General features: G+C 65.3%; 1 protein-coding gene across 9 annotated transcripts in view; it reads right to left on the minus strand.

The window, feature by feature from the left end:
- Nucleotides 1-14,092: 14,092 nt before the first annotated feature.
- The window catches only part of MAD1L1 (mitotic arrest deficient 1 like 1), a 145,283-nt gene continuing 139,540 nt past the window's right edge, over nucleotides 14,093-19,835 (minus strand). For all 9 annotated transcript variants that reach the window (XM_036311949.1, XM_036311948.1, XM_036311952.1 and 6 more), the window contains one exon: nucleotides 14,093-14,674. In XM_036311949.1, the coding sequence (XP_036167842.1) occupies nucleotides 14,516-14,674 (159 nt within the window). In that variant the 3' untranslated portion in view covers nucleotides 14,093-14,515. The remainder of the gene's footprint in view (nucleotides 14,675-19,835) is intronic.

Genomic DNA, 19,835 nt, shown 5'->3' on the forward strand with positions numbered 1-19,835 from the left:
ATGGCCCAAAGCCCAAGAGGCAGGTGTCCGTTCTCGGCGGACCACGGAGAGATGAGGAAGGTGGCGGGAGAGGAGCCACTGACCTGACATCCTACGCGCAGGGGTGAGGCGCTGGGACACAGAGGAGGGGCCGTCAGCTCCTGGGAGTCGGAGACCTCGGGGAGGTCAGCACCGAGCCCCGAAGGAGGAACAAGAGGTGGCACATGTGGGCGGTAGGAGCCAGGAGAGGGGCTCCCACCCGGTGGGACGCAGGACTGGACGCCGCCATAGCCTGCGACCAGGAGGTCGGCTGGACCCGCCTTGGAGTCAGTGTTGGGCTGTGGGCTGTGGGCGGTGGGCAGTGGGCGATGGGCTGTGGGCTCTGGGTGGTGGGTTGTGGGCGGTGGGTTCTGGGCTATGGGCGGTGGGCTGTGGGCGGTGGGTTCTGGGCTGTGAGTGGTGGGCTGTGGGCAGTGGGCTGTGGGCGGTGGGTTCTGGGCTGTGAGTGGTGGGCTGTGGGCAGTGGGCTGTGGGCGGTGGGTTCTGGGCTGTGGGTTCTGGGCTGTGGGCTCTGGGCTGTGGGCTATGGGCTGTGGGCGGTGGGTTCTGGGCTGTGGGCGGTAGGCGGTGGGCTGTGGGCGGTGGGTTCTGGGCTGTGGGCGGTAGGCGGTGGGCTGTGGGTTCTGGGCTGTGGGCGGTGGGCTGTGGGCGGTGGGCTCTGGGCTGTGGGCGGTGGGTTCTGGGCTGTGGGCGGTGGGTTCTGGGCTGTGGGCGGTGGGTTCTGGGCGGTGGGCGGTGGGCTGTGGGCGGTGGGTTCTGGGCTGTGGGCGGTGGGCTCTGGGCTGTGGGTTCTGGGCTGTGGGCAGTGGGCTGTGGGCGGTGGGCTCTGGGCGGTGGGCGGTAGGTGGTGGGCTGTGAGCGGTGGGCTGTGGGCGGTGGGTTCTGGGCTGTGGGCGGTGGGCGGTGGGTTCTGGGCTGTGGGCGGTGGGCTCTGGGCTGTGGGCAGTGGGCTGTGGGCGGTGGGCTGTAGGTGGTGGGCTGTGGGCGGTGGGCTGTGGGCGGTGGGTTCTGGGCTGTGGGCGGTAGGTGGTGGGCTGTGGGCGGTGGGCTGTGGGCGGTGGGTTCTGGGCTGTGGGCGGTAGGTGGTGGGCTGTGGGCGGTAGGTGGTGGTGAGTGGTGGCTGTGGGCAGTGGGCTGTGGGCGGTGGGTTCTGGGCTGTGGGTTCTGGGCTGTGGGCTCTGGGCTGTGGGCTATGGGCTGTGGGCGGTGGGTTCTGGGCTGTGGGCGGTGGGCTCTGGGCGGTGGGCAGTGCTAAGGCACCGATGGTATTTTACAAAATAATAATGTGTCATGATTTTTCCTGTCTCATAAGTAACCCTTTTATTAGACCACCTTTAGAAACGGCTCACCGTGGAAAAGAAAATAGAAACCTCTCAAAGCAGCCGTGGCCAGCCGTCCGCTCTCTGCCTCCCAGGCGTTTCTCCGTAAACACGGCCTCAGCCAGACCGGAAGGAACCCGTGCCCGCTGGCGGGGTGCCGGGTGGTGCCAGAGCAGGGGACCCGCCTGGTGTGCGGGCCGAGGGGGAAGAGGACGAGGATGCGTGTTTGAGTGGGGGGGGGGCTCGTTCCCAGTGGACCCATGGGCGTGGCCAGCACCGTGGCCAGCTCTCCCGGGACCTGTGGGTGTTGTGGGGGTGGGTGGGGGGATGGAGATGGCCGTCCTCTCCGCACCGCTGTCACGCCGTCTTTCTGCTCTACCGCCTGGGGGGTCTTTAAGTTTTTTAATTGAAAACAATGAGCCCTCGAGGGTGTGGCTCGGTGGGTACAGCGTCGGCCGGCGGACTGAAGGGTCCTGGGTTCAATTCCGGTCGGGGCACAGGCCCGGGTTGTGGGCTCGATCCAGTGGGGGGCGTGCAGGGGGCAGCCGATCCGTGATTCTCTCATCATTGATGCTTCTCTCTCTCTCCCCCTCTCCCTTCTGCTCTGAAACCAATAAAAACATATTTTTAAAAAGACACAGACCTGCTCTGCCCCCACAGAGCTCTCCCCAGGCCTTCCTGTGGGCACCCGCCCCCCATCCCTGCCCCCAGCACCCCAGTCCATCCTCACTGTCGCTGAGAGGATGTGAGGTCAGTGGAGTCATCGCTGTGGAGCCTCCGTGAGGGCCTCGAGGGCACCCAGCTGCTGTCCGTCACCAGCCTCCCCTCTCGGGCGGAGCAGCGGCTGCCGCACAGGTGGTGGCCTGTGAGGGACACCTGGGTGCTTCCGGTTTGGAGACACTACAGACACAGCTGCTGTGAAAACCCACGCAAGAGTTTCCGTGTGCACTTACGTGTTCCTTCCTCTGGGACCCACGGTGGGGAGCATGATTGCAGGGCGTTGGTGCGTGTGGGGAGCACGGGAAGGAACGATGCAACGGTTTCCCGAGTGGCTCCCAGGCCCACCAGTGACGGACGCGGGACACGTCCCCGCACCCTCACCAACACTCCGTGTCATCCCTGTCGTTTTACATTTACTTCAGAGAGAGGAAGGGGATCGAGCCCACAACCCGGGCTTGTGCCCTTGACCGGGAATCGAACCCTGACCTCCTTGGTTCATGGGTCGACAATCAACCGCGGAGCCTGCCGGCCGGGCGCGACTTCCTTCTTTTATGGATACCTTTAGGCCGTTTACGTCTGGAGCGGTTACTGAGGCTGCGCCTCAGGCTGGCACTGTGCTGTTTGCCTTCTGTTCCGCTTCGTATTCCTCTGCGTCCTCTGTCCTGCCTCACGATGTGTGACTGGAACGTCGTCGTGATTCCATTTTGGTCGATTTATAGTGTTTTGGAGTACATCTCACTGAAGAATTCCTAGTTCCAGATATTACAATATACGTTCGGAACGTGCCAGCGTCTGCTGGTGTCTACATTTCACCGCTTCGAAGGGACCGACAGGGTTAGTCTGCACGAGGCCACTCCTTCTCGGCTGGGATGGGGTGGGGGGGCAGGGGGCTGTCTCATCTAATGAACGAATCCAGCAGAGAGAGGCAAGGAAAACGGAGAAGCAGGGGAATAGGTTCCAAACAAAGAACAAGGTGGAACCTCTGAAAAAGACCCCACGAAACAGAGGTCAGTGCTTCAACCAACGCGACTGACCGACTGGTCAACTGGTCGCTATGATGTGCACTGACCACCAGGGGGAAGACACACAATGCAGGAGCTGCCCCTGGTGGTCAGTGTGCTCCCACAGGGGGAGCGCGGCTCAGTCAGAAGCCGGGCTCACGGCTGGCGAGTGCAGTGGCGGTGGTGGGAGCCTCTCCCGTCTCCGCCGCAGGAGGGTGGTAAGGAGCGAGGTGTCCCGGACTGTGAGAGGGATGTCTGACTGCCAGCTTAGGCCCAATCCCTGGGGGGAGCAGGTGGACATCCCCTAAGGGGTCCTGGACTGTGAGAGGGTGCAGGCAGGGCTGAGGCCCGTCCCCCCCCCCCCACTCAGTGCACGATTTCGCACACTGGGCCTCTAGTTTGTAAATATTTACGCATTCAGCTCAGAAGCACCTAAATACATAGACAAACATTAGCAGACCTGCAGGAGGACTAGCAACACGACTACAACACGGGATGTTCATGCCCCACGTTCACCAATGGATTGATCATCCGGACAGAAAATCAATAAAGAAACATTGACCTTCATTGACGCGTTCGTTCTACCAGATGGACCTCACAGACATTTCCAGAACATTCCATCCAAAAGCAGAAGGATGGCCATCCCTCCCCCCCACGTGGGACGTCCTCCGGGACGGAGAACAAGCCGACGGACTTGAGACGATGGAAACCGTGTCGAGCATCCTCCCGACCACATGGACTGAAGCTGGAAATGAGTCGCAGGAAGGAAACCGGAAAACTCACAGGTACGTGGAGATTGGACCCCACGCACCTGAAAAACCCGAAAACGGGCCAAAGAAGGAAAAAAACAAGCCCGAGGCACGCCATCCTAAGGAGGAAGTTTATAGCATAAATGCCTTCGTCAGCAGCAAGAACCTGGCTCAGCTGCTCCCCGGAGCACCACGCTGCCGTGGAAAAGGAGGGACCGCGAGCACGACGCCCGTGAAATAAGCCGGTCGGAGGAAGGTAGGTGTCCCAGGACCTCTCGTTTGTGGAAGATAATGAACAACATGAACTGATGAGGTCTCTACGGGATGAGGTCCTCCGCTCGGCAGCCTCTTAACTCCCCTTTACTCAGAGCTCAGGAGCTATTGCGTGCGTGTGTGTGTGTGTGTGTGTGGGCATGTAGGGGTATCTGCGTGTCTGTGTGTCTTTGTGTGAGCGTGCGTGTGCATGTGCGTGTGTGAGTGCGTCTGTGTGTGAGCGTCCCACCCCCACTACAGATGCCCCCTCCCCTGCACAGTGGGGTACAGCGTCCTGGCCCGCGGGGGTCTGACCTGGTGCTGGGACCGGCCCCCCTCTAGAACCACGAGGTCGGACGCGCTGGCGGGAGACACTGCCTGTGAGGGGCCCGGGCCTGGCCATGCAGGCAGTGGCGCGACGGTCACCGACGGGCAGCGGGAGCCTCATGATGCCGTGTGCGGGTGCGGGGCACGCGGGCACCTGGGACCCGCGGTGCCGGGCTGAGGCCACAGTGGACGCGGCTCGTGGCTCCGCAGGCAGACGTGCCCCCACTTAACCCCAAGGAGCCCGAGGCACAGACTGGACGCGGGTGGGAGGGCAGGACTGAGCCACGGACACCAGGAGGGGGGGCACCGCGGAGTCACCTGACCCTGTGCCCCTCCAGGCAGGGCCACCCCCCGTCAGACCCCGGTCCAGGGCGTACCCGCCTGCGCCAGGGCCCTGCTCCGCAGTCACACGCTCCCGCCCGGGAGGCCTGCCCCCCACCATGCTCCCCCCCCCCCCCGCATCTCCCGCAGACGCTCCCGCCCGCGACCCGCTCCCCCCCTGGAGAACTCTTTACACAAACCTTGCTGCCTAAACGGCTGTGAGGCTTCTGTTTGGATCCAAACCAAAACCTGAAAGTAAGAGCCAATTAACCCCAGAGCTGGCAGCGGGAAGGGAGATATAAAAAGAGCAGAAACAAGTGAAATTTGAAAGAACAACAGAAAAAAATCAGTGAAAACAACACCAGTTCTTTGAAAAGGTCAACGACGTCCATAAACCTCGGCCAGACTTAAAGGGAAGGAGCCAGGGGCCCAGCCTTGCAGGGAACCAACGTGGCGCCAGCCCTGCCATGGACCCAGCTCCACCACGGACCCCAGGCTCAGCCACGGACCCCGGCTCAGCCACGGACCCAGCTCCACCACGGACCCCGGCTCAGCCACGGACCCAGCTCCACCACGGACCCCGGCTCAGCCACGGACCCAGCTCCACCACGGACCCCGGCTCAGCCACGGACCCAGCTCCACCACGGACCCCGGCTCAGCCACGGACCCAGCTCCACCACGGACCCCGGCTCAGCCACAGACCCCAGGATCAGCCACAGACCCGGCTCCACCATGGACCCCAGGCTCAGCCACAGACCCCGGCTCAGCCATGGACCCCGGCTCCACCATGGACCCCAGGCTCAGCCACAGACCCCAGGCTCAGCCACGGACCCGGCTCAGCCACAGACCCCGGCTCCACCATGGACCCCAGGCTCAGCGACAGACCCCAGGCTCAGCCACAGACCCGGCTCCACCATGGACCCCAGGCTCAGCCACGGACCCGGCTCAGCAGTGTCCTGAGACAGAAACCGCAAAGCTCACTCGAGAGAAACATGGACAAACTGGCCGGACGGCTCAGCAGTTTGAGCGTCGGCCCCGGGGCCAAGGTGGAGGGCGCCATTCCCGTCGAGGGCATGTCCCTGGTGCCGGTTGGCTCCCCAGCCCGGTGGGCGAGTGCGAGAGGCGGCCAATCAATGTGTCTCATGGCCCCCCCCCCCTTAAAATCAGTGGGAACACTTTCCTCAGGAGGACGAACAGGACACAGACGGACATGGTGCAGAGTCCGTGTCCCTGCATTCACGCCGCGCGGTTGCTGGTGACGCCGCCTGTCAGCGCTGCTTCTCAATGGGAGGCCCGTGGGGGGGAAAAGGGGTGCAGTGCGTTCCTGGGGTGACCGGACCCATGTTCGCGGCAGGGCCGAGGGACGACGGCGGCCACGCATGTAGAGGGAGAAGAGGCGCCATCCAATTCCGCTCAAATTTCTTTTTTTAAATGTATTTTTATTGATTTCAGAGGGGAAGGGAGAGGGAGAGGGAAACATCAATGAGAGGGAATCGGACAGGCTGCCTCCTGCACGCCCCCCACTGGGGACCGAGCCCCCAGCCCGCGGGAATCGAGCTGTGAGCTCCTGGCTCCCAGGCGGTCGCTCAGCCGCTGGCTCACGTGGGCCCGGCCGTTCACACAAATTTCCGGCCTGGCAAACGGGCTGCGCGGACGCTGGTCTCTGGCATCTGACCGGCTGGCGTCAGGCGCTGCCCCGGGGTGGCCCCCAGTGCCCTCGGGCCCGCGGCACCAAAGGCTGACAGCCACGACTCGGCCTGCGACACCTCCTCACCCATGGAGGCTCGCTGTCCACCCACCGTCCGAGCCCGAGGATCATGGTGGGACCAGCCCCGCGCCCCCCGCCCCCGTGGGGGCCGGCAGTCCACACGCGTGGCCCTGGCAGGGTGGGCGCAGCCAAGGGAGGAACCCAGGCCCGCGCGGCCCGCTCACCGGCCATGGTTTATGGCGGCGGCGGCGGCGGCGGCGGCGGGAGGCGTTGGGAGGGCGGTGGGCTCATTGGAAGAGGGAGCTTGGCTTCCTGTCACCGCAGAAGCCAGTCGCCCGCAGACCCGGGCCCAGCGCAAGGCTCACCGCAGGCAGCGCCACCCGGGAGGCGAGGCACCGGAGGGCGCGGATCACGGGGGCCACGGCAGAGAAGTGGGGGGCAGCCCCGCCCCAGGAAGTGCCCAGAGGGAACCCTTTCAAGTGGGGCAGGTGCCCAGCAGCAGGACGGCCGGGAGCCACCGACAGGGACAGCGAGGCAGCCGGGCTGGGGGCGTGCGGGCGACATGCACGCAGCCTGGGCGCTCTTCACACGAGGCCCAGCCCTGGGCCCCTCGGCCTCGTCCCAGGCACTGAGGGTGGGGTCCCCTCTGAGCTCCCTGTGCCTGGGGCCCTTCCTCTCGCTGGAACCTGCTCTGTTCCCCCCACACCCTATCCCCCCGCACCCCGTCCCCCCTGCACCCCGCCCCCCCAGCACCCCGTCCTTCGTTCATGTTCCAGGTGGGGAGTCCGCTTTCCGGCCCCACGGCCTCCCACGCGCACGGCCTCCCGCTCGGCCACCTCTAGCTGGGAGCTGCCCTGCAGGTGCCACTGGGACTCCCTCCCTCGGGGGTCCCCATCCCCACGCCAGCTCCGTCTCTGCGTCCGGACAGCGTCTCCATGGACTGTGCCTGCACCTGCAACGGCAGCTCCGTCTGCTCTCTTCTCATTTCCGCGAACCCAGGCCTCACCTCCCGTTCTCCTCTCGTCGTGTTTTCTTGAATAAAGACGTCAACTTTAAAAAATATTTTTATAGATTTCAGAGAGGAAGGGAGAGAAAGGAACACCCATGATGAGAGGATCATGGACCGGCTGCCTCCTGCCCGCCCCCGCTGGGGATGGAGCCTGCACCCGGGCCTGTGCCCTGACGGGAATCGAACCCTGACCTCCTGGTTCAAAGGCTTTATGCTCAACCCCTGGGCCGCTAGCAAGACGTCACCTTTAAAGAGCGGGGTCCCTGCTGACCTGGCGCTTCCCCAGATCATGGGGGGGGTTGGTGGGAGTGACCAGTGCGTGATGGGTCCCCTCACCCTTGGCCGCAGCGATGTCCCCTGAGTCTGAGCCACAGAGGGGCCGCGTCCACGTGGACGCTCCGGCCCGGCCCTGGTCCCCGCCGCCAGCCCTCCGCGGGCCTTTCCCCGCTGCGGCTCTGAGCGGGGAGGGAGCGCGCTGTCCTCCGCGGCGGCTGATGACCAGCGCACTGCTCCCCGGACCCACGAGGCAGCTGCCCCTAAAGATGGACCACTCGCACACGAATGAGTCCCAGCTCAAAGCAGCCACAACCGTCCCCGACCCGAGACATCGACGATGAACCTGAGTCAGATGCTCCTCCATCCAATGAAAACCACCGCTGAGTGCGTCCGCGCGGCTGAACTTGCCCCAAACGCCTTCACCACCAGGTGGGCTACGTGCTGTGGCCTGAACACGTGTTCCCCGCATCCCCTCCCCCCCAGCTGCAGCCCCCCTGCCACCCCTGCTGCAGCCCCCTCCCCCCCAGCTGCAGCCCCCCTGCCACCCCTGCTGCACCCGCCCCCTCCCCCCCAGCTGCACCCGCCCCCTCCCCCCCAGCTGCAGCCCCCCTGCCACCCCTGCTGCAGCCCCCCTCCCCCCAGCTGCAGCCCCCCTGCCACCCCTGCTGCAGCCCCCTCCCCCCCAGCTGCACCCGCCCCCCGGCCCCCCCCCCCGCCGCGTGACTGTGCTTGGAGGGGCGCCTTTCGGAGGCGACCAGGCTCAGTGAAGCCGCCGGGAGGCCCGGCCCCCAGAGAGGACGAGAGACAGCAGGTCCCTCTGCCCGGCGGACACGGTGGCCGGAAGCCCCGAGAGCCGCCCGGAGGCTCTGGTCTTGGAGGTGGGCCCACCGGAGCCGAGGTGCCAGCCGGTCTGGGCGATGTGCTAGGACAGCCTGAGCCCTCAGCTCGGGTCGCCCGACTCGGACGCCTGTGGGGCCCGCTCGTGTGTCTGGTCACGTGAGCCCAGCCGCGCGGGACCTGCCGGCGAACCACCCCCGGAGAAGGAGCCTGGTCTGAGTCCGGCTCACACCGACCAGCGGGCGGTCAGCCCGGCCCCACGGCTTCTCCGAGACCCGGGACCCTCGTGTCCTCCGCGACCTGTGACCCCCCCCGCCCCCCATCCTCAGAGACCCTCCCGTGGCGGCCGCAGACCCCCAGACAGCAGCGAGGGGGCGCCCTCCAATCGCCCCTAATGCTCCGCGACACCACAGGCCACCGACCGAGAGCCCTGGGGCTGGGGGCGTCCCCGCCCGACCCCGTGCCCGGTGCCCGGTTAACAATGCGATTACTTCCAACAGCGGGAGTTACACGTGCTGATATGCATGCGATGTGGTATGTGCTGTTTTGTTGTAGGGACAGCAAGCTTCAAAACTTCATGTCAAATTTTCTGAAGGTGTAACATCAAAGATATTTTTACGCTTAAAAATTTCTAATTTCGTGCCAAAAAAAGAGCATTCGTGGGAAGTTTTAATTCTTTATTTTGAAGAAAAGCGCTGCTGAAAGTGATCATATACTTCGGGAAGCTTATGGTGAACAGGCTCCATCTCAAGACACTTGTGATCGCTGGTTTAAACGCTTTAAAAGTGATGATTTCGATGTGAAAGACAAAGAATGTCCAGGTCAACCGAAAAAGTTCGAAGACCACCAGTGACAAGCATTATTGGATGAAGATGCGGGTCAAACCCAAAAACAACCTGCAGAAAGATGAAACGTTGCTCAGCAAACAATTTCCAATCATTTACAAGCAATGGGAAAGATTTTAAGGAAGGAAAACGGGTGCCACATCAACTGAACGGAAGACAAATGGAAAACCGAAAAGTCATCAGTGAAATGTGGCTTCAACGGCACAAAAGAAAGTCTTTTTGGCATCGAACTGTGGCTGGTGGTGAAAAGCGGATTCATGTTGAGAATCCCAAACGCACAAAATCATGGGTTGGTCCAGGTGAACCATCAACATCGACTGCAAGGCCAAATCGCCTCGGAAAGAAGACAGTGCTCTGCGTTTGGTGGGATGGGGAAGGTGTGGCGTAGATGAGCTTCTAGAACCAGGTGAAACCGTTAATACTGATCACTACCGACAACAAATAATCTATTTGAATCACGCTTTGATCGTGAAACGACCAGAATGGGCCAGAAGACACGGCAAAGTAATTTTGCTTCATGATGACGCACCATCACACACTTCAAAACCAGTGAAAGACACGTGAAAAGATCTCGCCTGGGAAGCATGAACCCACCCGCCGTGTGCACCAGACCTCGCGCCTTCAGATTCCCGCTTGTTCCGATCGACGGCACACGCGCTTTCCGAGCAGCACTTCAACACGTGCGAAGACGTGGGAAACTGGGTCTCTGAACGGTCTGCCTCAAAACAAGAAAAGTTCTATCGGGACGGTCTCCACAAATGACCCGAAAGATGGGGGAATGTGTAGCCAGCGATGGACATGACTTGAATAAAGCACTTTTGATGTTTCTCTTGAAATTACCGTGTTTTCTTTGATTACAAAATCCGCATTATAACCGGTACAGCTGGTAATCCTGGGGTGGCCTGGTGCCCCGCGGGGAACGGTCCCGGCGTGGTCACCCAGGGACTGACCAGGCCACTCACTGTCCGTCCCCGGAGTCGCGTGGCCTGCAGGCCGGCCTGCGCGTTGGCCCACGCGGGGTCCGAGTGCGCCCTGGTCACTGCGGGCGGGTGGCCCTCCTTCCCGTCCCGGGCCGGTTCCTACCTTTCTCTGCGTCGCTGGCTCCTGCCCGGGTCCCGGTCCTGACTTGCCCAGAACAGGTCGCCGCCTGTGGGACGCGTGCGGCCGGGTAGCGCGGCCACAAACGGGCTCTCGGCTCCTTCCTCGCGGCTGCTCCCGAGGTGTGGACTCCCCACTGGCCAGCGCGGCCGGCGCCCTCAGCCTCCGCCGGGTTCCGGCTCCTCCCACCTGAGGCAGGGCCCACTCGGGCGCCCCTGGGCGGCGAGCCGGGTACGAGGCGCCTCCGTGCTGTTGGCATAACTGCTGACCCCCGACCTCGCGCTGCCGTGACTCCTGACCCCCGACCTCGCTGCCGTGACTCCTGACCCCCGACCTCACGCTGCCGTGACTCCTGACCCCCGACCTCGCGCTGCCGTGACTCCTGACCCCCGACCTTGCGCTGCCGTGACTCCTGACCCCTGACCTCACGCTGCCGTGACTCCTGACCCCCGGCCTCACGCTGCCGTGACTCCTGACCCCCAACCTCTCGCTGCCGGAACTCCTGACCCCTGACATCACGCTGCCGTGACTCCTGACCCCTGACCTCATGCTGCCATGGAGACAGCAGGTGGCGAGGAGCAGGCGCCGCTCTGTCCAGCGTCCAGCGCCCGAGCCGACGTGAAGGCCCTGCCGCCCGGCTCTCAGGGACGCTGCCCAGGGAAGGCGCCCGCGTCACTGGCCGCCGCCGGGCGGTGTTGGCTCCCCCACCCCAGCTCAGAAGGGGTTAAGATGCGCCACCATGCAAATTAGATGCAATTAATCCTTTTCATCAGCTGCAAATATACCTTCTGAACCCTATTAAAACATGAATATGCAAATGCAGACCTTTTTAAATTCTCATTTTCAAGGACTTGGCATTGGGGTTTGATTAGTGAATTCCGTTAACAGCCTGTAAACCTGGCGCAAAATTCAATTTCCATTTCAAGTTGGAAAAAAAAAAGAGAAGAAACACACGGAGGCTGTTGGTAATTGAGCTAATTACCGGGTTACACTGAAGAGGCCACCCGGCGAGCGAGCCACGGGGCGGGGCTGAGGCCTGCCTGGAGGAGGCGGGCTGCTCACTGAGGCCCCACAGCTCCGCCCTCCTGGCAGGTCCCGCTGTCCGTCCATTTTCCAGATGCGGACACTGAGGCTCGGTGGGGGACGCGTGCACCCGGTGGTTGGGCAGAGCCGGCACTGAGCGAGTCCCCGCCCCCGATCGGGGCCAGTGCAGCTTCCTGGGCCGAGCTCGTGCGGGGAGGGGGGCTTCCCGGAGGAAGCAGAGGGGCAGGGCCCTCCGGCCGCTCCTGGCTTCTGTCCTCGGAACTCACGGCCCCTCCTGGCTCCGCCACCGTCTCCATGGGCTCGGGACAGTCTCACGGTGGCCGTGACGGTGACCAAACCAGACCCTGGATGTGCGGCTCCGGGCCGCGCGGGGAGGCGGGCGGCGGCCTGTGCTGATGGGGGACGAGCCAGACGTGTTGGGCTAATGAACCTGTTAACTCCTTCCAGCCGCGGCTCCTGGCCTGTGGGTGTGGCCGCTCGACGCGTTCATGTTTCACACTCTGTGCGGGTGGCCTGCGGGTGCGCCGGCGCCGGGAGACGGGAGCAGAGGGGACGCTGCGCCGCCCGCTGTGCACGTGACGAAACGCACAGGAGGGAACCGCGGGCCTCGGTGCCCCGGGGACAGGGGCGGGACCAGGAGGTGAGGTGTCAGCTCGGCCGCCTGCGTGACGTCCGGACGGCGTCTTAACCAACAGACGTGCGAGGCCCGGTTCCCCGAGGCCCCTCCCCTCGGCGTGCAGATGGCCGCCCCCGCCCCCCGCCCCCCGTCCTTCTCCCCGAAGGACACTGGTCCCAGGGGACCAAGGACCCCACATGACCTCCCGTGTAGCTTAGTCACCTCTTTGAAGATCCCGACTCCAAATACAGTCACCTGTGGGGGTGCCGGGGGCGAGGGCTTCAGGGCTCGGATTTGGGGGACACAGTTCAGCTCAGAGCGGAGGGCGGGCGGGAGTCGGGGAGACGCTCCTCTGGGGCCACGGTGCTGGGGCGGGGCCCCGCCTGTTCAAGGCGCACCGAGGAGCCCAGTTCTCGGGAAGATGAACCGATTAGAAAAACGACAGAAAACCTGCAGCTCCGCTGGAAAAGGCCCAGAAAACAGGCCCGGAGCGGGTGGGGACCCGCCCACGGGGAAGGCCCACAAACAAGACGCTTCTTAAAGATTAAAAAACATGTATTTTTATTGATTTCAGAGAGGAAGGGAGAGGGAGGGATCGAAACATCCATGACGGGAGAGAATCATGGGTCGGCTGCCTCCCGCACGCCCCCCACAGGGATCGAGCCCACAACTCGGGCATGTGGCCCCGACCGGAATCGAACCCGGGCCCCTTCAGTCCCCAGGCTGATGCTCTACCCATTGAGCCACACCGGCCGGGGCAATGAAACTTGCGTGTTTTGGAAATAACAAACCCGCCGAAATGACGCTTTTATGGAGCATCTCCATCCGCAGTCAGAACATGAGCTAGAGGTGCAGACAGGCTGTAAGCCACCCTTCCTGCCAGGCGCTGGGGCCGGGGTCTCCCAGGGGGGCTCTAATGGGGGGTGGGATCCTGTAGGGGGGTTCCCACAGGGTGGGGGGGTGGAGATCCTGTAGGGGGGTTCCCGTGGGGTGGGGGGTGAGGGACCCTAGCAGGCCAGCCCCCTCCCTCCTGGCAGTTGCGGTTCAGGGCTAATCCGCCGCCCCCCTCCCCCCGTCATCAGCAGCTTAAGAACCATCAGCTCGGTGCCCACCAGTGAGCAGGCGAGTGGGGAACTGCAGGCCCGGAGCCCGCTGGGCCTCTGACTGCGGGACTCCCTCCCCTGCCCGGGCCTGGCTCGGCTCCAGCGGGAGGGGTGGAGAGGGCCTTGCTGCTGCCCCATCGACGACGACACGGGGTGCTGGCTGAGCGGGACCCAGTCGCGTCACACCAGGCCTCCCTCTCATGGGTGCAGGGACCGCGTCGCAGACGGGAGCCTGGGGTGTGCTGCTGGCCCGGCCTGGCCGGATGCATGTCCACCTGAGGCTCACGTTCACGGGCTGAGCTGGGGCCCAGCGGCCTGATGGAAGGCATGGTGCATCTCCGGCAGCTCTGCTGGGGGCTTGTGGGCGCAGGGCAGGGGATGGGGGTGCAGGGGCAGGGGACGCGGGGGCAGGGGCTGGGGGTGCAGAGGCAGGGGTTGGGGGTGCCCCAAATGTGTCCTGAACCCCACGCCAACCCTTGGGACCTTGGTGTGTGGAGGTGTGAGCTCTGGGACCCAGGGCCCTGGCCTTGAGGTGGGAGGAAGTGGCCCAAGGTCACTGAGGGAGGAAGGCCTGTCTGCGGCCAATGGCCTCTTCACGGTGCCTGGGATTTTGGGGGGACGTTCCGGCCCTGCTGCAGTGCCCAAGGGGGGTGGGGTCATGGGTCCTCTGGCAGGGGCACCTCAGGGGCCAGGCGGCGTCAGACGTGCGTGCAGGGACGCCTTCCTCCGATGGCCAGGCGCCCACTGCCCCCCTCTCTCCTGGCTGGGCCTGTGCGGGGGCTGCCCCGGGGCAGCTGGTCAGCGTGGGGCCGACACACAGCAAGCAGCTTGGTGGCCAAGAGAAACTTTATTTCACAGCAAGTCCCGCCCACAGGCCAATGGGGCAACAAGGCTCTCTCCACCCCCTCCCGCATTGGAGCCGAGCCAGGCCCAGGACTCAGGTGGCGGCCACAGGCCCCCTGCCAGGCTGCAGGGCGGTGGGGCCCCTCGGGTGCTGGGACGCGGGGGAGGGGAGGGACCTCCCTGCAGGGGGTGTGGGCTCCGGGAGGCGCCTCCCAGAACAGCTTCCCTGCTGTGAGGGGCCACGCCCTGTCCTCTGGGCGGCTCCGGTCCCATCATGTCCGCCCGCCTGTCCGGGCAGCGGTGGTCCTGGTGGTGCAGTGGGTGGGGTGGCGCCACCAGCCTCGGGCACCTGCGCTGCCCCCTCCCAGCTCAGAGTGCGGCGGCGGGCTGGGCGGAGGGCTGGGCGCGCTAGGCCAGGGTCTGGCGGCTGAAGAGGTCGAGGGTGAGGGCGCTGAGGAAGGCGGGGATGCTGTCCTGGCGCAGCAGGTGCAGCTCGATGAGCTCGGGCACCGTCCGTGAGAACTCCGTCTCCAGCAGCTGCATCCTGGTGCCCGCAGGTCCCGTGGCCTGTGGCGGAGACAGGCAGGCGGTTAGCTCGGTGGCCCGGCGGGGGGCGGGGGGGGCGGCCATGGCTGCCGTCAGCTCCCCCGGAGGCCTTCCCTACAGGCCGGCAGGTCCCAGTGGTGGCATCTCACCCACGTGTCAGCCATCGACGCCAACCAGGCGATGAGGGTGCCATCTGGGCGGGGACCCCAGGCCCAGGCTCAGGCCGCAGTCCTCGCCCTGCGGGGGGGGGGGGGGGCAGAGCTCCCTGAGCAGCCCCACCGGGAACGGGGGAGGCCCCTCGGGCAGTGCGGTCAGGGCTCCTCTCAGACACGCCAGGCCGGCGCCCGCCCACTGACCTCCGACCCCACGACCCTCCGTGTGAAGTCCGGGGGGGGGGGGGCTCCCCGTGAGCCCTCAGGGAGCGGCCCTGTGCACTGCCTGTTCATACATTTCGCCTCGTCACGGTTCAGCACAAACCATTTCTAAGCAAAACGGAGGGAGACCAGTCTGACCTTTTCCCAGGAAAATCCTCTCATTTCTGCCTTCTGCGCCCGCTCTGCCTTTCCCCTAAAGGTCAGAGGGGCCGGTTCCCCTCAGCTGCAGGCAGGGGGGGGCACAGCACAGGCTGGGGGGCAGCCCCCCCCCCGAGGTGCTAGGACTGAGACCCAGCGGCCGGGGCGCCCTCCCGGAGCTGGGGGCCTCGCCTGCCCTGGTTGTGACCATCAGGGTCCCTCACTGTCCGGGCGGCAGCGGCCCAGCCCCGGCGCCATCTGTGCCCACCCCGTGCAGCTTGGGGAACGAGGCAGAAGCACCAGCCCTGCCTGGGGAACTGGGGGCAGGTGTGTGGGGTGGCAGGTGCCCAGGCCTGCACTGCCCACCAGCCCAAATCGAGGCGACCCATGATCCAAGCTCCCCACCCTGTTGGGGGCTGCACCCCCACCAGCCGTGGCCCTGGCACCGACTCACAGCGCGCCACCTCACTGGCCTTCGTCTGCCCGCCGCCCGCTCCAGGTGCCGGCACGTGGCTCTGGCAGGGCTGCCCCTGAACACCAGGTGCAAGTTTTTAAAAAGCAAATTACCCAGGAAGAGTGTCGGCTGCGGGGGGAACATGACGGGCTGCCGTGCTCTGAGCGACGCTGTGATGCCTGCGGGCCCAGACATTGGCTGCACCCCCCGGACCCCGGGCTGGCCGCACCCCTAGGACCCCAGCCTGCCCCGGGCCTCCTGCCCCACACTGCACTGCAGCCAGAGCCTCGACTGTAATGGGGACATGGTGTCTGCGTTCGTTCCCACCTTAGGCGACAATACACCTCCAAACCCTTGGCAGGCCCTGGCAGTGTTGCTCAGTGGTTAGAATGTTGGCCCACAGACTGAAGGGCCGAGGGTTCAATTCCTGGTCAAGGGAACGTCCTGGGTTTCAGGTTCCACCCCAGCCCGGCCGGGGAGACAACCAATCGACGTGTCTCTCTCACATCGATGTTGCACTCTTCCTCCCTCCCCCCTTGCCACCCTCTCTCTCAAATCAATGAGGGGAAAAACCAACCAACCAACCGACCAACCAGCAAACGCCCGGCAGGCAGTCTTCTGGCTACGAGAAGGGACGGGGGAGGCCGCCCGCCCACCCGACGCTGCAGACGGACACGGCCTCGGAGACAGCGAGTTCGTCCTCAGACGCAGGGACGTCTTCCCGGTGCCCACGCAGCCGCACGGAGGCTCAGAGGCCGCGCCCAGCCTTCCTGCCACCACCAGGGACCAGGGGTCACGGCCGCCCCGGCTGTGGAAGGCCCCATCGTCGGGGCCCGTGTGGTGCCCGCCGTGAACAGCAGGTGCTCCTGGCTAGCCCTGGCCCCGCATCCCTGCCCGCCCACCCGCTCTCCCCTCTGGCGTCCGTCTGCAAGCTGCCTTGTTCTTCGTCTCGGGCGGGGCTGGACTCAGATCTGAAAGGACCTTCTTTCTTCTCCTTTAATTAGTGCTGGGTAATGGCCATGCTGTGAGCTTACGGCCTGTAGATCTTGTGCTGACACTAATTACGCACCAAGGCTTTGCTGGCTGTGTTTTGGCTCTGCAACTGCCGCGCAGTAATTTAGCGGGAGCGGGAGCTAAGCGGTCACTCGTGGCCGCCTGTCTGCGCTGGGCCGGTGCCCTGGGGGCCCAGGACCCCGCCCTCAGCCCCTGGGCCCCGGGCAGCGGGAGGGAGCTGCAAGCACATGCTTCACCCACGAATCCTGAGACTGCCCTCTTGCCACCTGGGAGGGTGGGCGCTGCCTGGCACTGCCCACCTGCTGGGGTCCCGCCCATGGGCGGCTGCACGCTCGCTCTCGCTTGGGAAGAGGAGGTGGAGGGCAGGCAGCATCCGTGTGTGGAAGCCACGCAGGGAAGTGAGTCACGGCAGGTCTGCAGAGATTCCGGTACCCGGCTCCCCAAATGCCTGGACCTCCGGACAGCCCGGCCCCTCCTCTCGGGACCCCCAGGACCCCCGTAACAATCCGAGGCCCTGGCGGCAGGTGTGCTGGCCTCGCTGCGAGCCTCAGGATGGGCCGTGGCCTCCCCGGCCCTTCCTCTAGAACCTGGAGGTTCTCCGATGGTCCATCAGTCAACCACCCTCCCCTCTGGTCCGCGCCCAGCAGAGCGGGCCGCACAGTGGGGCACCTGGGCAGGTCCCCAGCGTGGAGGGCTGCCCGCCAGTGGGGGACGGGACTGCGGCTGCCGGCTGCCTCCACTGGTCAGCACAGTTAGCGTCCGTTATTGCAGTTCTATTCTAAGACGCAATGAGAAGGCCTCGCACCGGAGCGCAAGGCTCCTGCTGGGCTCTCCTTCGACGAGAGGGCGGAGATGGGGTGGGAGCGGCCGCCGAGTGGCAGGTTTGCAGGGACTGGTCTCCCTGGAGAGAAGCCCGGGGCCCTTGGAGGAAGGAACCGGGACCACGTGATGCGGGTGGCGAGCGGCGCCTGTGCTGACGTGGAAGCCGGCCCCCGGGGCCGGAGGCAGGACGACGGAGGGGGGCCAGGCCCCTCTCACGCACACTGGGCCCGGGGCTGACGCGCTGGACAGACCCCCTGCCTGGGCCCGGCGTGCTGGGCTGGGGGGTCGGGCGCCCACTGTTCACCCGCAGCCGATGAGCGTCTGCTCAAACGCCCGATCCCGCTGGGGCTGTGCCTTCGGCCCACTTGCCAGTTGTCCTGGGAGTCAACCCACCAACTCACCGCCGGACCCTGAGCAGGCGACTTGGGCTCAGGGAGGGAGGCCTCCGGGAGGGAGCTCGCCCGCCTCTCCCAGGTCCTCCGGCCGAGTCCACCACGCGCTCTCCCGCTGCACCTGTCCCGCCCCCACTGGGACCTGCCCAGGGTCTCCGACTCCGGCTGCCTCCACCGGGGGCTGTCTGTCCCCTAAATGCCTGGTGGCAGCCTCACAGGGAGACAGTTCCAGGGGCACTGGCCGGCCTGGCTGAACCATGCCGGTCGGCACGGGCTCCTGACATGGGGGTTTAATCGACCGTGGGGCCCTGGGGAGCAGCTGCTATGAGCAGGGAAGGGAGACGCGGGTGGGGTGGGGCGGGCTCCCAGCCGAGGCCCCAATGGGGAGGCAGCAACGTGCTGGGTGGTCTTCCCACAACATGACACAGGGCAGGGAGCTGTCCTCCCTCTGTGGACGTGACTCATGCCTGCTATGGCCAAGTGAGGATCAGGGGTCAGGGGTCTGGGTTCAGGGTTCAGATGCAGCAGCAGCCCCTGCAGGCTGGCAATGGGAGGCCCGGGGAGAGGAGGTGGAGGCAGGGTGGAGGGCAGGCCTATGGGCCTTGGTGACCTGGGAGGAGAGGCCCGAGGCCCAGCTGAGGCCCTGGGCGGCCGGAGCAGTGCTGGGGAGACGAGGATGCGCAGGAACACAGCGGGGACCACCTGAGGGGGTGCGGACCAGGTGGCGCCAGGCAGAGCTGGGGGTGAGGGCCGGGTGGCGCCAGGCAGACCTGGGGGTGAGGGCCGGGTGGTGCCAGGCAGAGCTGGGGGTGAGGGCTGGGTGGCGCCGAGCAGACCTGGGGGGTGAGGGCCGGGTGGCGCCAGGCAGAGCTGGGGGTGAGGGCCGGGTGGTGCCACGCAGACCTGGGGGTGAGGGCCGGGTGGTGCCAGGCAGACCTGGGGGTGAGGGCCGGGTGGCGCCGGCAGTGGCCCAGTTCCCAGTCTGCTGGATGCTCTCCTCAGCCGAGTGCAGGGGACCGAGCGGCTGGCTGTGCAGGTGCTGGCGTGGATGTCACCGTGTCCCCTGGGCCGGAGGGCCAAGCGGGAAGACACTATGAACCAGGCGAACCCAGGCACCCGAACTCCGAAGGGCCGGACGGGCGAGAGCCCAGACCTTGCGCGGGTGCTGAGAGCCGCCCAGAGTGGGGCCCGGTGACGGGATATAATTTAAAAGTTTATTAAACTGAGGGTATGAGGGCCAACAGCCCTGGCGCCTGTTCCAGAGGGAACCTCAGAGTTGCCTGAGGTGTCGCTGCTTTCTCACCCGCGCCTGCAGCCGCAGCCGCCACACGCCCCTCAGCTCTGAGCGCCTCTGAAGGGCGGTGGCACCACGAGTTCAACAGAAACAAGTGTGGCGCTGAGCCGCGGGCCTGGGGCGGGCCAAGCCAGCAGAGGGGCCTGCGCGGCTCTGTGAGCCCCTCCTGCCCTGCGTGGAGGCAGAGCCTGACCCACTCGTGGTGCTCGTGGTGCCGGTTCAGGGCCTGGAGGCTCAGGGCATCCCTGCTCCCTCCTGCCCCCTCCGGTCTCCCCGGAAAAACTGCTTTAATATTGTTTACAAAAGTGCCCGTGGGGAGGGCCGACGTGCAGACCAGCCTCTGGGACAGGAGCTGGTGACCGGGAGGGCTGCTTGGTAGTAATCACAGACCTTCCACGGAGCCACGTCCTGCACCTGGAGGCACTCAGCTCCGGGCCTCCCCGGTGGCCACGCGAGCTAATGGCGCCTGCGCAGTCAGCCAGGACTGGCGGCCTCGGAGTGTCCACGAACCCTGGACGGCCTGGGGCTGGGCAGCGAGAGCCCTGGGCCCCACCGTGCCTTCCGCTCGGGGGTGAGCAGACCTCAGAGTTGGCACAGGCAGAGCCCAGCTCGCAGGCCGGTGTGGAGCGGCATGAGGTGACCCGGGCTGGGCCTCTGTGCCCTTCGAGGCGGGTGGCCTAGCAGCGCTGCCCAG

This window comes from Myotis myotis, unplaced genomic scaffold, assembly GCF_014108235.1.
Source record: "Myotis myotis isolate mMyoMyo1 unplaced genomic scaffold, mMyoMyo1.p scaffold_m19_p_6, whole genome shotgun sequence".
Taxonomy (NCBI): domain Eukaryota; kingdom Metazoa; phylum Chordata; class Mammalia; order Chiroptera; family Vespertilionidae; genus Myotis; species Myotis myotis.